General features: G+C 39.1%; 2 protein-coding genes and 2 long non-coding RNA genes across 6 annotated transcripts in view; 1 reads left to right on the top strand and 3 right to left on the bottom strand.

Annotated features, from left to right (window-relative positions):
• Window positions 1-95: 95 nt before the first annotated feature.
• LOC127011047 (uncharacterized) lies at window positions 96-1,338 on the bottom strand. The gene is made up of 3 exons (XR_007764073.1): window positions 1,212-1,338; window positions 887-1,134; window positions 96-815 (listed from the first exon to the last, which is right to left on the bottom strand). It is a non-coding gene; the product is annotated as an uncharacterized LOC127011047 (long non-coding RNA).
• A 2,855-nt stretch (window positions 1,339-4,193) lies between these two features.
• On the bottom strand, window positions 4,194-5,098 carry LOC108029566 (uncharacterized). The gene is made up of 4 exons (XM_017101923.3): window positions 4,927-5,098; window positions 4,652-4,870; window positions 4,478-4,592; window positions 4,194-4,386 (listed from the first exon to the last, which is right to left on the bottom strand). The coding sequence occupies exons 1-4, from the start codon at window positions 5,031-5,033 to the stop codon at window positions 4,201-4,203; spliced, it is 627 nt and encodes a 208-aa protein (XP_016957412.1). The 5' UTR covers window positions 5,034-5,098; the 3' UTR covers window positions 4,194-4,200.
• Window positions 5,099-5,583: 485 nt separating this feature from the next.
• LOC108029565 (heterogeneous nuclear ribonucleoprotein K) overlaps window positions 5,584-13,404 on the top strand; it is a 19,780-nt gene continuing 11,959 nt past the window's right edge. The window contains exon 1 of one of the 3 annotated variants that reach the window (XM_017101920.3): window positions 5,584-5,775. The gene's annotated coding sequence lies outside the window, so the exon portion shown is untranslated. Of the gene's footprint in view, window positions 5,776-11,900; window positions 12,038-13,404 lie in introns of those variants that run through there. The other 2 variants (XM_017101919.3, XM_044092446.2) reach the window with 2 other exon arrangements.
• Window positions 9,996-11,844, bottom strand: LOC108029567 (uncharacterized). Its single transcript, XR_001768453.3, has 3 exons — window positions 10,556-11,844; window positions 10,372-10,502; window positions 9,996-10,311 (listed from the first exon to the last, which is right to left on the bottom strand). It is a non-coding gene; the product is annotated as an uncharacterized LOC108029567 (long non-coding RNA).

Below are 13,404 nucleotides of genomic sequence, written 5' to 3'. Positions count from 1 at the left end.
CTTTCTTTTTGTTTAATTTCGCTTTAGTTGCTTTTTTATTCATAGATTAACAAATTCTCCTTTCTGATATTAGTTTTTGTTTTTTTGTTTTTATTTTATTAGTTACAATAAAAAAACTACACCTACCATGTTTAAGTCATAAATAATACAACAAAATAAAGCTTTGCGAAACCAAGCCCTTTTTATTCCAAATGAAATAAGGCACTTTCAGAACTCAAATAACCTAACAGCAAGAAGGATCACAGAGCTGGCCCAATATAGGCATAAGTAATTTCAACTGCCAACACTGGTTGGCCATTAGAGCGTGGACAGCGGGAGAGGCAGCGGCGCTAGCTAGCCCGCTGGCTGTTCACAGTGCATAAATAAAGCCGACAATTACGAAAGTGCTACATTAGAATTTATGGCCATATTTGAATGCATTTGGATAAGCAGCTCGAAAATAAACAGAGTGCCCACTGTGCCCACTCTCTCTGCCCTATTGAGCATCTCTATCGCTCGCAGAGAGCAGCTTTTGCGCGGAAAAAGCTCGATATTGAGAGTCTGGGCTGTAAGTTGCTGTAAAAGGATCAGTCTCCCAAATCACATCTCTGGCTCTCTTTCCTCTCTTCCAGCGGAGATAACAATCAGCCGGTACGTTTGTCTCATGACAAAAAATGAGAAATTGTGGGAGCAAATCTTACAAGCAATTATGCAATCTTGTCTCCGGCCCATTGTTGTTTTTGTTGTGGTTTTTGCTGCCGCTATTGTTGTCAAAACAAACATTTATGTAATAGCGCTCGCTGTCAGCACGAACTGCAGGTTCTCATCCATAGAAACTGGGAAGTATTAGTTTAAAATCAGCTAAGTGCAACAGATGTTATAGATAATCGCATGCGTATGTGCTTACGGTACCAGGGCACTTCCGCCAAAAGCAAAACCGTTTCTCACTGGTCATCTGGTGCATTTTCCAGAACCCAGTTCCGGAGGAACCCAAAGAACCGAAGAGCCCAAGTACCGCCCGTGAGCCCAATTTCACACCTCTTGGTTTCGCGCGTGCTCGGGCATTGTTCATTATGCTCCTACTTGTTAGTTTTCCAAACCAATGGTCAGCCCCTCTTTAAACGGCAACGAAAAATGCACACTGCCCATGGGCTCCTAAAAAATAAAACGGTAAATGACGTGCAAAATAAGTGCAACCAACCGGTCCCACTAATTAAATTTGCTTATTTCACCTCGAGTGCTCTATTATTTCTTACATAGTTGCACCGCTTAGAGCGGAATAATATTAAACTATTCCCGACCGCAATAATAATTTACACAAGTTGCACTTATTAAGCATTTACCACTTGCACAAAAATTACCATTCCCCCTTGCACTGACCACCGATCTGGCAACTCCCGAAGCCGAAAGAGGAATATGGAAAGACTGCTGCAGCAGTCATCTCGCTCGCACATAACGGAATGCACACTTCCAGGAAGAATAAAATGTACAATATATAATATAACAAATATGGAGTTAACTTCACAACCTCAGATGTTTTTGTTGAAACACCTTGCATTTATGGGCCGGGAGGTGTGCAATATAGCCTGAAGTCAATACATTGGCACGCGACCCGGCCTGCAAATGCTTGTGTATTTGCAGGCGCTTTTTGAGGAATGCCCTTGATGTTTAGAGGCCGGTGAATGTGCAATATTTTTAAACCTAAAATATTGTCACAAACACCGTCCGAAAAACTATCTCGGAACCATTTAAACCGATTTTTACGCTTCTTGCTCGAGTTTATAGGCCGGGGCAAGTGCAATACGGGAAGAAAGCATCGCATTGCCACCCACCTCGGCCTGCAAAATAAAGCTGGTCGACTGCTAGTTTTAAGTTAGTTTCTATGCACTTTCCTTGTTTTCAAGCACTCCGGCCGTCTCAAGTGCAATTCTAGTCGGAAATACAGGATTGCTCCTGGGACGGACCGAAACGCCAAAAATATGCCTATATCACCTCCGCTGCAGCCGAAGGGCCCACAATTTCAGGCTGGGGAATGTGCAATACTCCTAGTAACTTAGTTTTGCCCAATCCACAGCCCGGAATGATTTGCCTAAACGTATCCCTTTCAACAACCACTCGCGACCACTTTTCATACCGGAATGCAGCAAAAGCGAGAACTTAGGGGGCCTCGAAAAAAACAATTGTCAAAACGGGACAAAACGGAGTGCAGAGGCTCGGAGCGAGATGGCAATAGGTAATGGGGTAAGGCAGCAGTCGAATTTTAAATTCCACAAACCAAAGTTCAACGGCTGCTTTATTCGCCACTCTTCTTGGGAGAAGAGAGGATGTTTATAATGGCGTTTATGCGGAGTTGTTTAAATTTATTTTCACGAATTCATAGATGCACGCGTTCACATATTGTTTGGGGGCAAAGCAAGGTTAACCTACCATTATACGGGAATTTCGTAAAGAAAAATGCTTCCACGAGCTCGGTGATGAGGTTTCACTTAGCACGCAATTCTAGAAAACTCAGTCTAAGCTGTGAAAGTACTTTAAGTAATCTAGAAAGATAAATCGAAGTTTTTTTTTTAAATGCAATTAAGTTATTAATAAGCGGAATATATATGTAACTTTAGGTTACAACTCTTTGAGGTTGGGCTTATTCTTTTTAACTGTACTAGTTTTGTATTTTATGAACACACAAGGCACCATATTTTTTACTATTAGGTTTTAGGGTTATGTTCATTTCACAGGACGGCCACTTATTAATTTATTAGGCAGATTTGACAAATTTTGAAAAACCTTTGCCTAACCTGCCTAAATATTGATAAAACTTTTGCGGCTGCACTTATTTTCAGAACTTTTATGTGCTGAACTGCTTATCTCTTAAAAATTTCACTGTTTGGGAAAATAAATATTAATGCAATTTATTCATTTTTTTTATATTTTTAAACATTGTTAGGTTACGTAAATTCTCTTTAATACATTTAAGACCGGTCTGACAGATTTTGTAAACTCTACAATCCTATGGCAAACCGTCCTAAATATTGATAAAATTTTGGAAAACGGCTCTATTACATCAATTATTTCAGTTAATGTTTTATGGTATAGATCACATATCATCACATATTTTACTTTAGATGTAAGATGCAGAATCAAAATTTTCTCACTTTCGGCTTTAATAAGTCAAATCGAGTACTAAGGCCAGGAGCGAGAAAAGTCTGAGATTGCCGTGCTGATTTTTTTGTCCCCCGTTGATATATTTCTCAAAATGCGTAACACCAGTAATGTATACTTTACTCAAAAAATTAAAATACACACGTCTGGTGCTAAGCACTCGGGGATGGTATTTTAACCAAACTTCACCTTACTTTTCAAATTACTTATAGGAGCAATTAGCTCCTCCTCGTCCGGCGGTCAAAACCAAAAAGAAAGAAGGAGTTGACTTTCAACGAATACGAAATCTTTCTGACAGTGTTGCAAATCGACCTTTGACACAAATACCAACGCCGTATTCACGAATAGGAAGCTGTACATGTGTGTAAAAGCAATCAGGAAATACCCCTCAAAGTCATAACCTAACTTTTGAATGTCAATTAAATTAGTTACTTGTGTTAAGATAATCCAGTAATGCGTTCTAATGAAAAGCGTTAATGCTCCATTTAAAGGATCGTAAACTCGTTCCTGAAAAACATAATATCCAGAAATTTCATGTTTCACTTTTTCTCACCCATTCCTGGAGGGGAATTTGCGTTTGTGTGCGAGCGACCAAAAAGCACTGTATGTACAATGAAAATGAATAATTATATAAATGCCTTAACAATAACCGGAATATTTTAAGTGCGACTTCTTAATGTCAGTAAAGTCCTATACGGGAGTTTAAATATTATATATTACATTCTGAGAAACCACACAAAGCATTACATTCCAAGTAACCTCACTTTTCCATGCAAAGACGTACAAGTGTACATACATACATATGTAACACGTTCTTATATAGGTGCAGAAAAACACCAGGCTTTTTATTGTCAGTTAAAAAAATGCTTTCCGTTTCCTTCACTCGTTGCCATGTCAGGTCATCAGATTGGATTGTACCCTAAGATTTAAGGAGTGTCGGAAAGTGTACATAATTTAACAACTATGAACATTTATAAATAAAAAGACCTCATTGAAACTTTTTATTTAATAGTTTACTCAGTGCTAAAACAAAAGTAAACATAATAGCAAACATAACATAGCCTTTTAATAATTTATTTCATTTTCGGTTTTCAAATAGGAATTATTTATTAACTGCCCTATCTTGATTAGTTCTGGTTTTAGTAAGTTGTACTCAGATAATTGCTGCTTCATTTTGGCATTCAGTTTCAGCCGCTCGTCAAGCAGATTTTGTACTCGGTCACGATTATCGTTGTATTTGGCCGTTGCAATCTGTAATTAATATGATTACATTTATTATTTGATAAATTACAAGTTAAAAGTGCGTATCTTTATAGTGAATCTTTATACGAACTGGGCGCACCTCAAGTTCCTTTTCCTGAGACTTCAATTGTTGTTCCACAAAATTCAGGCTGAAATCTAAACATCGCATGCGCAACGGGCGAGTGAGTTTGTCGGGCACGGCGGTGTTGAAATTCCTGTGTATGAGATTACCATTTTTTAAATGTCTATTGTGTTATCTTAGCTAATAACTGACCAGCACCAATTCTTGCCTTCGTAGTGAGCAAACTGTTCCTTGAGCATCTCCAAAGTTGCAATCTTCTTTTCCAGATTGTTGCTGGCGAAAAAACATGAGTTAAGATCAAAAACTGCCTTTGTCATAAGACTGCGAATGCGGTTTATGATATATTCTGTGTCCAAAGCTGATTCTTCGTGCTGCTCATAAATGGCTTCGCACTCTTCCAGATGTGAAGCGCTGAATATAAACAATATTTTATTTCGGATCTCTGGATTCATAAATCTTTTACTCACCTCAAGTCGACAAAGGTCTTTTCAATGGCCTCCTCGTAGGCCTTCTTCACCTGCGAACCAGTCCCCTGGTGTCCTTTAAATGCAGCTTCTATTTCCTCCGTTGACATATTTTTAAAGCAATTTCAAATTAAGAACATTTGTTTTTACCTTACATTATGTGTGACCAGTTACACTCTACTGTAGAATACCAAATCGATTACAACTAATGGGCTTCATGGCAACCCTGTCACAGGACGCAACATTTGAGAGTCGGTGAATTCACACTAGAGTGCTGAATACAAAATATTGGTTAAATAATATTTACGGTATATTTATATGTTTTATACTTGTGTACAAATATTGGCAAATATTTAATTTAAATTTTGGAATATAATAATACATATTTTTAAGCTATATATGTTATACCAGACAATATTATGTTATATTAAACAATACATATTATAACAAAATTATACAAATCTTATATTACAATTGATTAAAAATAGAGAAATAAACTAAAATATACTTTAATCCTCAAGTACACATTTGTGTAATATAAAATTGTAAACTATTTTTATTATTTATTAATTTCAGGACTGTACTGGGCCAGTGTGAAACGCGCGTTCTATGCCGATATCTATCGATGGCCCCGTATCGATGACAGAATGAAACGCCATTTTGGTATTCCTCTCTAACTTTTTTGTGCATTTTAACTCTCGTGTGTTTGTGCTATACATATTTTAAATAATATTTTACCAGCCAGCGTTAGTGGCGAACAAGAGCGTGTTGAATAACAATTGGAGTATTGAGTGACTGAGTTTGGCGGCAGCAGCGTACTAGCAGCTGAAAAAAACAAAGGCATCCCGATAGGTGAGTTTTCCTTTTTTTTTTGCCTTTCAGCCTGGGGGACGCGAATGAAAAACGAATTTGCGAGGCAAATAAACCAGGCTAAAGGCAGTGCGAGGGTGTGTGTGTGTGCGGTGTTGTGTTTTTCGGAATACATTTTCTGCGAAAAAGTTTCGCCAATACATGCCGATTTTCCTTGCGTTTAGTGTGATCCAACCCCCCACTCCACCCCCCAAAATCGTTCTTTTGGCTTCGGCGCTTCACTTTTACAGTTTTTTCTTACAACCACCAGGGCACACAGAAATACTCCTAGCTCTCTCTCGCTCTCCCGCCTCGTTCCTCTCGCTCGCTCGCACGCATGCCGGCTTTTACTCCAAGAACAGAGTCGCAGTTGTTGTTTTTATCTTTGGCCCATCCTCTTTGGTGGCTTGTTTTGTTTTTCTCGTTTCGCCCTTCTTTCTCTCCTTTCCCCCTCTTTTCTTCTATCTCCACGCGGTTACCGGCGCATATAATTTCATTATAATTTACACAGATAAAATCAAAACAAAATAGTTTCGCTGCTCCAAAAACAAAACTCCCACGCTGCGCCGAGAGTTCAATGCTCGGCAGCATTTTACAAATAAGGAAAAGGCCTAACCTATATTTTATTCATAGTAAAGCCCGTTGTTGCTTTAGCATCAATCGATGGGTTGGAAGAGGGGGAAATGGCAAGGAGAGCTAGGGAGAGGGAGACAACGCAAATCACGTTGTGTTGACTGGTTGCAGCTCATTACCACCCTCCCTCCTCCCACCTCCCTCTCTTCCTATCTTACTTTCTTCTCGCTCCCCCTTCTTCACATCTTCCCCCGCTGAACCCACTGCTTCGAAGCTTTTTAGCAACATCTCACAGCCGAAATCTTCCCAGCAATTCTGCGACTTTTGCTTTTCGTTCTTTAACTGGCAATTCATACTGGCAAACGATTCTCCTTTGCCTTTGTTTAGATTTCCAGTTTTGTGCAAAAATTCGCTTTTATTTGCCTTGTTGGGCTGAGTTATTTTCGTGTTCCTAGCATTTACTTCGAGTGAAGCAATACCAAAGATATTTCGCGGCTATTTGCGCGCGTTCGTTGACATTGAACTGAATTCTCGCGTAAAAGGTGTGCAGTATGAGTTGGTTAACCAAAGTGACCACTTGGTGGGTATAAAGGGTGAATTAACTTTTAAAAATGTATATAAACCTGACACTACCATCACACAACTGTCTTGGAGTTTAAAGTTGGTTAAAAAGTAGCTTGAAAGGTGTGCCTCAGTTCGCTGTTTGTTTTTCAAATATTATACTTGTCAAAAATTTCTATGACACCAATTTATGGTTTTCGGTGAAACGAGATTTCTGTGACGCACCTCAATACGATGTTTTGTTTATTTATTTAATACCTGGTAACCCAACGAGTTGGAAGGTTCGCTGTTTTTGTGCGCAAATGTCTCTGTCCGGCATTTATGTTTTTAAAACGTTTCATGCTTTAAACTTTAGTTATTTTGAGACTACAAAGTGTCTAGAAGCTAGAAAACTGCAGCCTAAATGTTTTAATCTTTTATTTTTAGTCAACATTTTTGTTTTGCATTGCTTCACTATTTAAAAATATTCCTTTCTCTAAAATATCTTTAAATCTCTACTCTATTTTCCATGGTATATTCTTTGCAGCTTATTTAGAGAGCATTGCATTTTGTCATCGTTAAATAAAAAGCATGACAAGCAAGTATTTGTTTGTTTGCCGCTTTGCTCAAAACGAATTTTTTAAATAACGACAAACTTAAATACTTTATTTCAGTTCGATTATGCATTGGCCAGATTTTGATTTTAATATATTCATTTTGCCTATTGTATTTTCCAACCTTTCTTGGTTTGTTTTGGAAATGTACGCTTGTCGCATTTCCAACGCAATCATCCTAGAATTGTCAAATAAAATAAGTAACAAATTCCAAACATACTGTGAAGCTGCAATTGTGCAGCAAACGGTTATCGGATGTAGGTCGCTCTGATGTAGTTGATTTCCCACATGAATCCATATTCTGTTCGAAATTCAGAGCATACTAAGAAGTTAACATGACCCGCATTTATGTAGGTGACTTTATGGATTTTATGCTCAGTTTATGTGGGATAGCTATGCTGGTTGGCCTATCGTACCACTGGAATGTTTGTATCTGACCCCACAAGTACCAATGATGGCAATCTTTTTCTCCCTTCTCAATCGCGTTCGCAAAACATGTTCCGCTCAATGGTTTTCGATAGCTTTTGTCTCGAATGACAGACGAAATATGCTGTAAAGCAGAAGCGCCAATATTTTTATGCAAATCGCAAAAAATAAAAAAAATCTCTTGAAACACGTTTCGTATTCAAGCAAGTTTTACTGATTTTCAAACCTTGACTGGTATTTCTATTCAGCAATTCAATTCTTGCATTTCCAATTAATTAGCTAACGATGGATTGCCGAGAGATGCAGTTGACAAACGCAGAAATAGATAAACCGAAGCAATAAAGGAAAGCATGAAGAACGGAGTTCTATGGAGAACGGGATGGTTGGGAAGAAAGAAAAGTACTTTTCAATCGAAGCCTTTTAATAATGCAACAACTTTAGGGGTTGCCCGATTGTGATGGGGTGGAATACACTAAAACGAATCTACGACTATTCGTAATTGCTTTTGGTGTTGATATGACTTTTGCCAATTAAAACCGAAATAATAGTTGGACTATGGGAAATTCATTTATATGAGGTTTTGAAAAAGCTACATTTATCTATATAGGAATCCGAGACAGTTTTTATTTATGTTATCTTTTTGGTTTCAAATAAATATGGAAATATTTCTAAATGAGTAATAACCCTGATCAATTTCTTTTCGTGTACCAGCCAAAGACAAGTCGAACTATAGTAATCAGACTGTAGAAGTTGGCCGGGGCAGCACAGAGCCCAGGGCAGAATGGACTGGAATAGAATACTATGGGATAGAGCAGCGGAGCAGCAACCACTACATGGCACACGCCATAAGCACATTAGTTATTAGCGCAGGGACCAGCTGAACTCCCCATTGCCCCCGCCGCCCGATTTATACAGCCACACGCGATGGGAGAAGTTGGTGGGTCCTGTCTGCCCGCTAAGCACGCTGACATGTCCATAAAAGCCTTGAAGTGGACAGGCCACCAAGCACAAACAGGACATACAAATACACACGCTGCGCGACGGCGATGAGAATTGTCAATTGTATGCATTTCCGCCTGTGGCCCCCAACTTCTGTGGTCATATCCTCAACCTGATTCCTTCCTCTGGTTGCCGACTCTTTTTTCCCTTCTTTGGTTGGACATGACGTCCATTAGCTGTTTTTCCGCTAAATTATAGAGTTGAAACGCATACACCCACCACCCAATTACGCCAGCCAAAAGCGTGGCCAGGATAGGCGAGCAGACAGGACGGCTTTAGGCGTGAACACACACACGTGACATTTCCATAAATTAAACCTATGACAATTCTTTAAATTAATCATCAACAGTTTAAATACCAATCGTAAAATCCGATTGGTTATTGACTTTGCTCCACAGTTTAAGAGGCACACTTTGGGACATTAAGAAACCAATAAATATAAACTTGCATAATACATAAACGGGGATAACACCTTTAAAATGTTAAGAACTTTTTACAATGTTTATAATTATTTTAAGTATAAAACATTTTCAAATCTATAATTTTATATGGGCACTTCCATTACTAAAGCAACCACCTAAAACATTTTAATGACATACATTTATTAAAACACTCTGATCCTCGTGGGACTCGGGGGAGAAAACCCACTCAGGTGAAAAATTAAAAGAAAAAGTGTTATTCAAATGGATGCCTCAAAAGGTTTATTCTAAAAAGTTAAGTTAAGTTCATTGTTTTATAAAACCGTTTCTATTGTGCACTTACTTGATCACTTAAAATGAACAAAAATGGCTCTAAAAAAAAATAGCGCTCAAATTCTTCCTTAATTTTTTTATACATTGTACCCGGTCAGCATCACTTTGCGAGTAGTAGGCTATTTTTCGTCCAAACTAAATGTAAATAATACTCTTAAATATTCGTTCTCCATATGTCAATGACAAACTTTGCAATTTAACCTCTTAAAAAAGTCTATTAAGTTATGCTACCAAATGCCCCGCATTTATACAATGGCCATAAGCTTATGAAACTTTTGCTGGCAAATCTACCCTACATTCTCATTTTTAAAGCTCAAATGAAAATTAGCCAACTTTAGGTAGGCATTTGATAGGGGTTTCAATCAATGTAACTTAGGAAAATACTGTATCTGCAATGGCTATTACAAAGTTTGTTGTATCAGCGAGCGTATTCAAACTTCGGCAGGCCAAAGTGAGCTTTCCTTCCTGTTTTTTTTCGCTTTTGGTGGGTAGCCACAAACCGCGTTTTCATGTGGCTTGCCGCGTCTCGCTGGACATAAACTCTCCAACTGTTCCCCTTTTGCCTTCAATTTATTTTTTCCTGCCACAGTGGTTGTGTTGTGTTGTGTTTGCGTTTTTGTGGTCAGCCAGCCCACCTGCGTATTAGTGTATTGGCCTGAGGGGATACATGCACGAAAAAAATTTCAACCGCTCACCTGGCCGAGCAACTTAAATTATTGTCCTTTGTTGTTGTTGGGGTTCCTGGGCGGGTGGCCCGGTACGGCAGTGGGTGGGCCTTAGGCTGGCGAGGGAAGTGGTTGGTCAGACGCGTGTGCGCTGTCAAAAGCTATTTGAACAGGATGTGGACAGCAATCAAATGATTTTCACATAATTGCTTACCTGTCATTTATGTCACTTTCAGGAATGCAAGCAGCCTGCTAACTTTCTCCTCCTTCCCCTTATTTTTCTCTCTTGTTCCCTGTGCCCCACTTGCAGTCCTTTCTCCTAGGAAGCTGTAAAAATTGCGGCTGGAAAAGTTCTCCCATCGTCCGACCACAAACAAACTGCAATCAAAAGGTGCTGATAAGGACGGAAGCAATCTCGAGTCCATTTCCACTCTTAAATTGCTGCTCGATTATAAGGGTTTCCAATTTTTATTTGACTGGGAGCTCTGTCACAGACATTACCCTATAATTAGTTTACCAACCCGTTGGGAACGGCTGTTAATACTCCCAGAGTTCCATAAGTTTTTAGATGGGGTGGCCCCGTTCTTAGTGTGGCACTTGTATGTCTTGGGGAGTTCATCTTGGAAGGACTGCGGAGTTTTAAAATTATTGCAATTTGCCTGAATAATGCATGTCCGTCAGAGGAACCTTTGGTATAATGCCACGTCATCGTCGTTCGCGATATGGTGGGTCGCCCCTAATGATATTTGTCCAGGTCAGCGCAATTTGTTGCATTTCACAGGCATTTAGCCGAGGGGGTGTATATGGCGATTGCTCTATCAATAGTTAAACGATTTGCTATCTTAGACAAACGGGTTCCGCCTCTTTTCGCCTCAACTTCGCTACCTTACTCCTTTGATGATCCCTTTGAAATATGCATAATGTGAAAACATCAGCTGAAGTTCCATCGAAAATGCATATAGCTGCAAGAAAACTGCAGTTCTTGTGCCCGTTTGGAACGCCTGGTTATTAGTCTAATGTCGAACTTAAAATTTATTTCCCAGCCCCACCGCGCGTATGGGAAATGACTATACAATTTGTGGGTGTACATATGTAGTACATAGATATCCCATACCTTTTGGGTGGGGGTATAGAGGAGCCAATTTTATATAATGAATCCATATTTCACATATGTAAAATTCCAAAAAAAAAACTGCACTTTCTACCCATGAGATACCAATATATAGGGTATTCGTCCCCATTTCGTATATAGGAACTTATCTATTCTATAGTCCGTATAGTGCTTCTGTTTTGGTCAATCCAGTACAATTATCCTGGTTGCCTAGCATCCGGTGTCCATAAGCAGTTACTTCCCCTGTTTTTGGTATTGTCACTTGATTTGTACGATTTCTATTGGCCGACGACTTCCGCTGTCCATATACCGATCCTATAGCTTCCGATTGGTCAGCCCTTGGGCTTTAATATATGGGTTTTCCGGTATAAATAGCCCCAGTTCTGGTAAATCGTATTCATTAGTTTTTGTACAGGACTCTCGGGCGGTGCTTTCTGCACTTGCTCTTGCCATTTGGTGGGATCCTCAGATCCCTAGTGTTATGTAACTGAAAGAACTCTGTGAATGTGAAAAGAAGATCTTTAAAATATTTACCAACAATAATAAAATTAGTGGAACATTGTGATATATTTAGAACAAAATAAGGTAAATTGGTGATGATGAAAACACTTCCGTATTTTAAGCAGCGTATGGTTTTTCTTTTTTAATAGTGGCTTGTAACTGAAAGTAACATGGTAGACAAGATTTTTATGTTTATTTAGCACGTTTTAGAAACTTTTGGGACACCTTGAGAAATGAGTTTTCTGTTGCAAAAATACTTATGCTCAAATTCCCATTTATGTGGGAAACAGCTTACAAAAAATTCTAGCCATTTTCAATTGCATCACCATCCAAAGACCTCGGAATCGATGGTGGCTACCTTTCCTTAAGCTCTTCCCACGCGCTCACCACATAAAGTAACACTCCACCTGTACTTCATCGCTCAACAATTTCAATTTCAAGCCGAACCAGCTTTTAGAGCCTCCTCTTGAGCCCTCAAAAAATTCGTTTAATCTTCCGTCGCTGCTGTGTGTTATATCGAACAGATATTTGACAACTTAACAGCAGCCACAGCAGCTTGGACAATTGCCATTTTGACATGTGAAACCACTGACAATAAAACAAAAGCAAATCTGCGCTTGACTCATCGAATTACAAATACTCTCTCAGAATACTGGTTATAAAGATTCATTTTATAATAATTGTCTACAGACCTGCTTACTTGAAATTCAGATTTCATACTTGTCTAAAATTATTTGTTTTTGGCACCTACGATATGCGATGATATGAAAACCAAAATATTAATTTTTTCAATTAGATAACCCATACAACTTGTTGTTCCAGTTGAGCTACTCAGTTTAAGGGTATAACAATAAACCTGAATTGCCAGGAAAAAATGAGGGATTTCATCTTATTGTTGTGGGCAGATCGTTCCACACAGACGCTCTCACCCACTGCCCCGGGCTCCCTTTCTATAAATTTATAATTTTTCGTTACATTTTGTATTGTTATTGCACATGGTGGATTGCTCAATTTTGCCAACATAAATATATAAATCGTATGTGCAGTGCCAGGCAAGAATATTTTTTATAGAAATAATAAATATGGCTTTCGTTTGAGCGTTGGTTGTCTGGTATTTCCGCTTTCTGGGCTTCTGGGGAGCATTGTGCGGCACGGGGCGTATACTTGATGATTGATGCCACCCAGATTGGGAGTGCAACGCGCGGCTCTTAGATGAATCGTCGTCAGGTGCAGCTGCGGCACGAACCAGATCGGATCGGCTCAGAGCTTAGCTCTGAAATGGAAACTGAATTAAATTGTTATTCAATTGCGGTGGGCAAACAACGGCAACAAACCTGCGCCTCACCTCATGCCTTCTCTGAATCTGGTCATCAGTGGTGGCATTTTCTCAGAAGGAGATTATCAGATAGGCTGCAGTCTCCGAATTTTGTCGCATTTTACGTTTGCCTAGG

The sequence above is a fragment of the Drosophila biarmipes genome, chromosome 2R, assembly GCF_025231255.1.
Source record: "Drosophila biarmipes strain raj3 chromosome 2R, RU_DBia_V1.1, whole genome shotgun sequence".
Taxonomy (NCBI): Eukaryota; Metazoa; Arthropoda; class Insecta; order Diptera; family Drosophilidae; genus Drosophila; species Drosophila biarmipes.
Note: the sequence above shows the minus strand (reverse complement) of the source record. Positions and strands in the feature narration are given on the sequence as shown.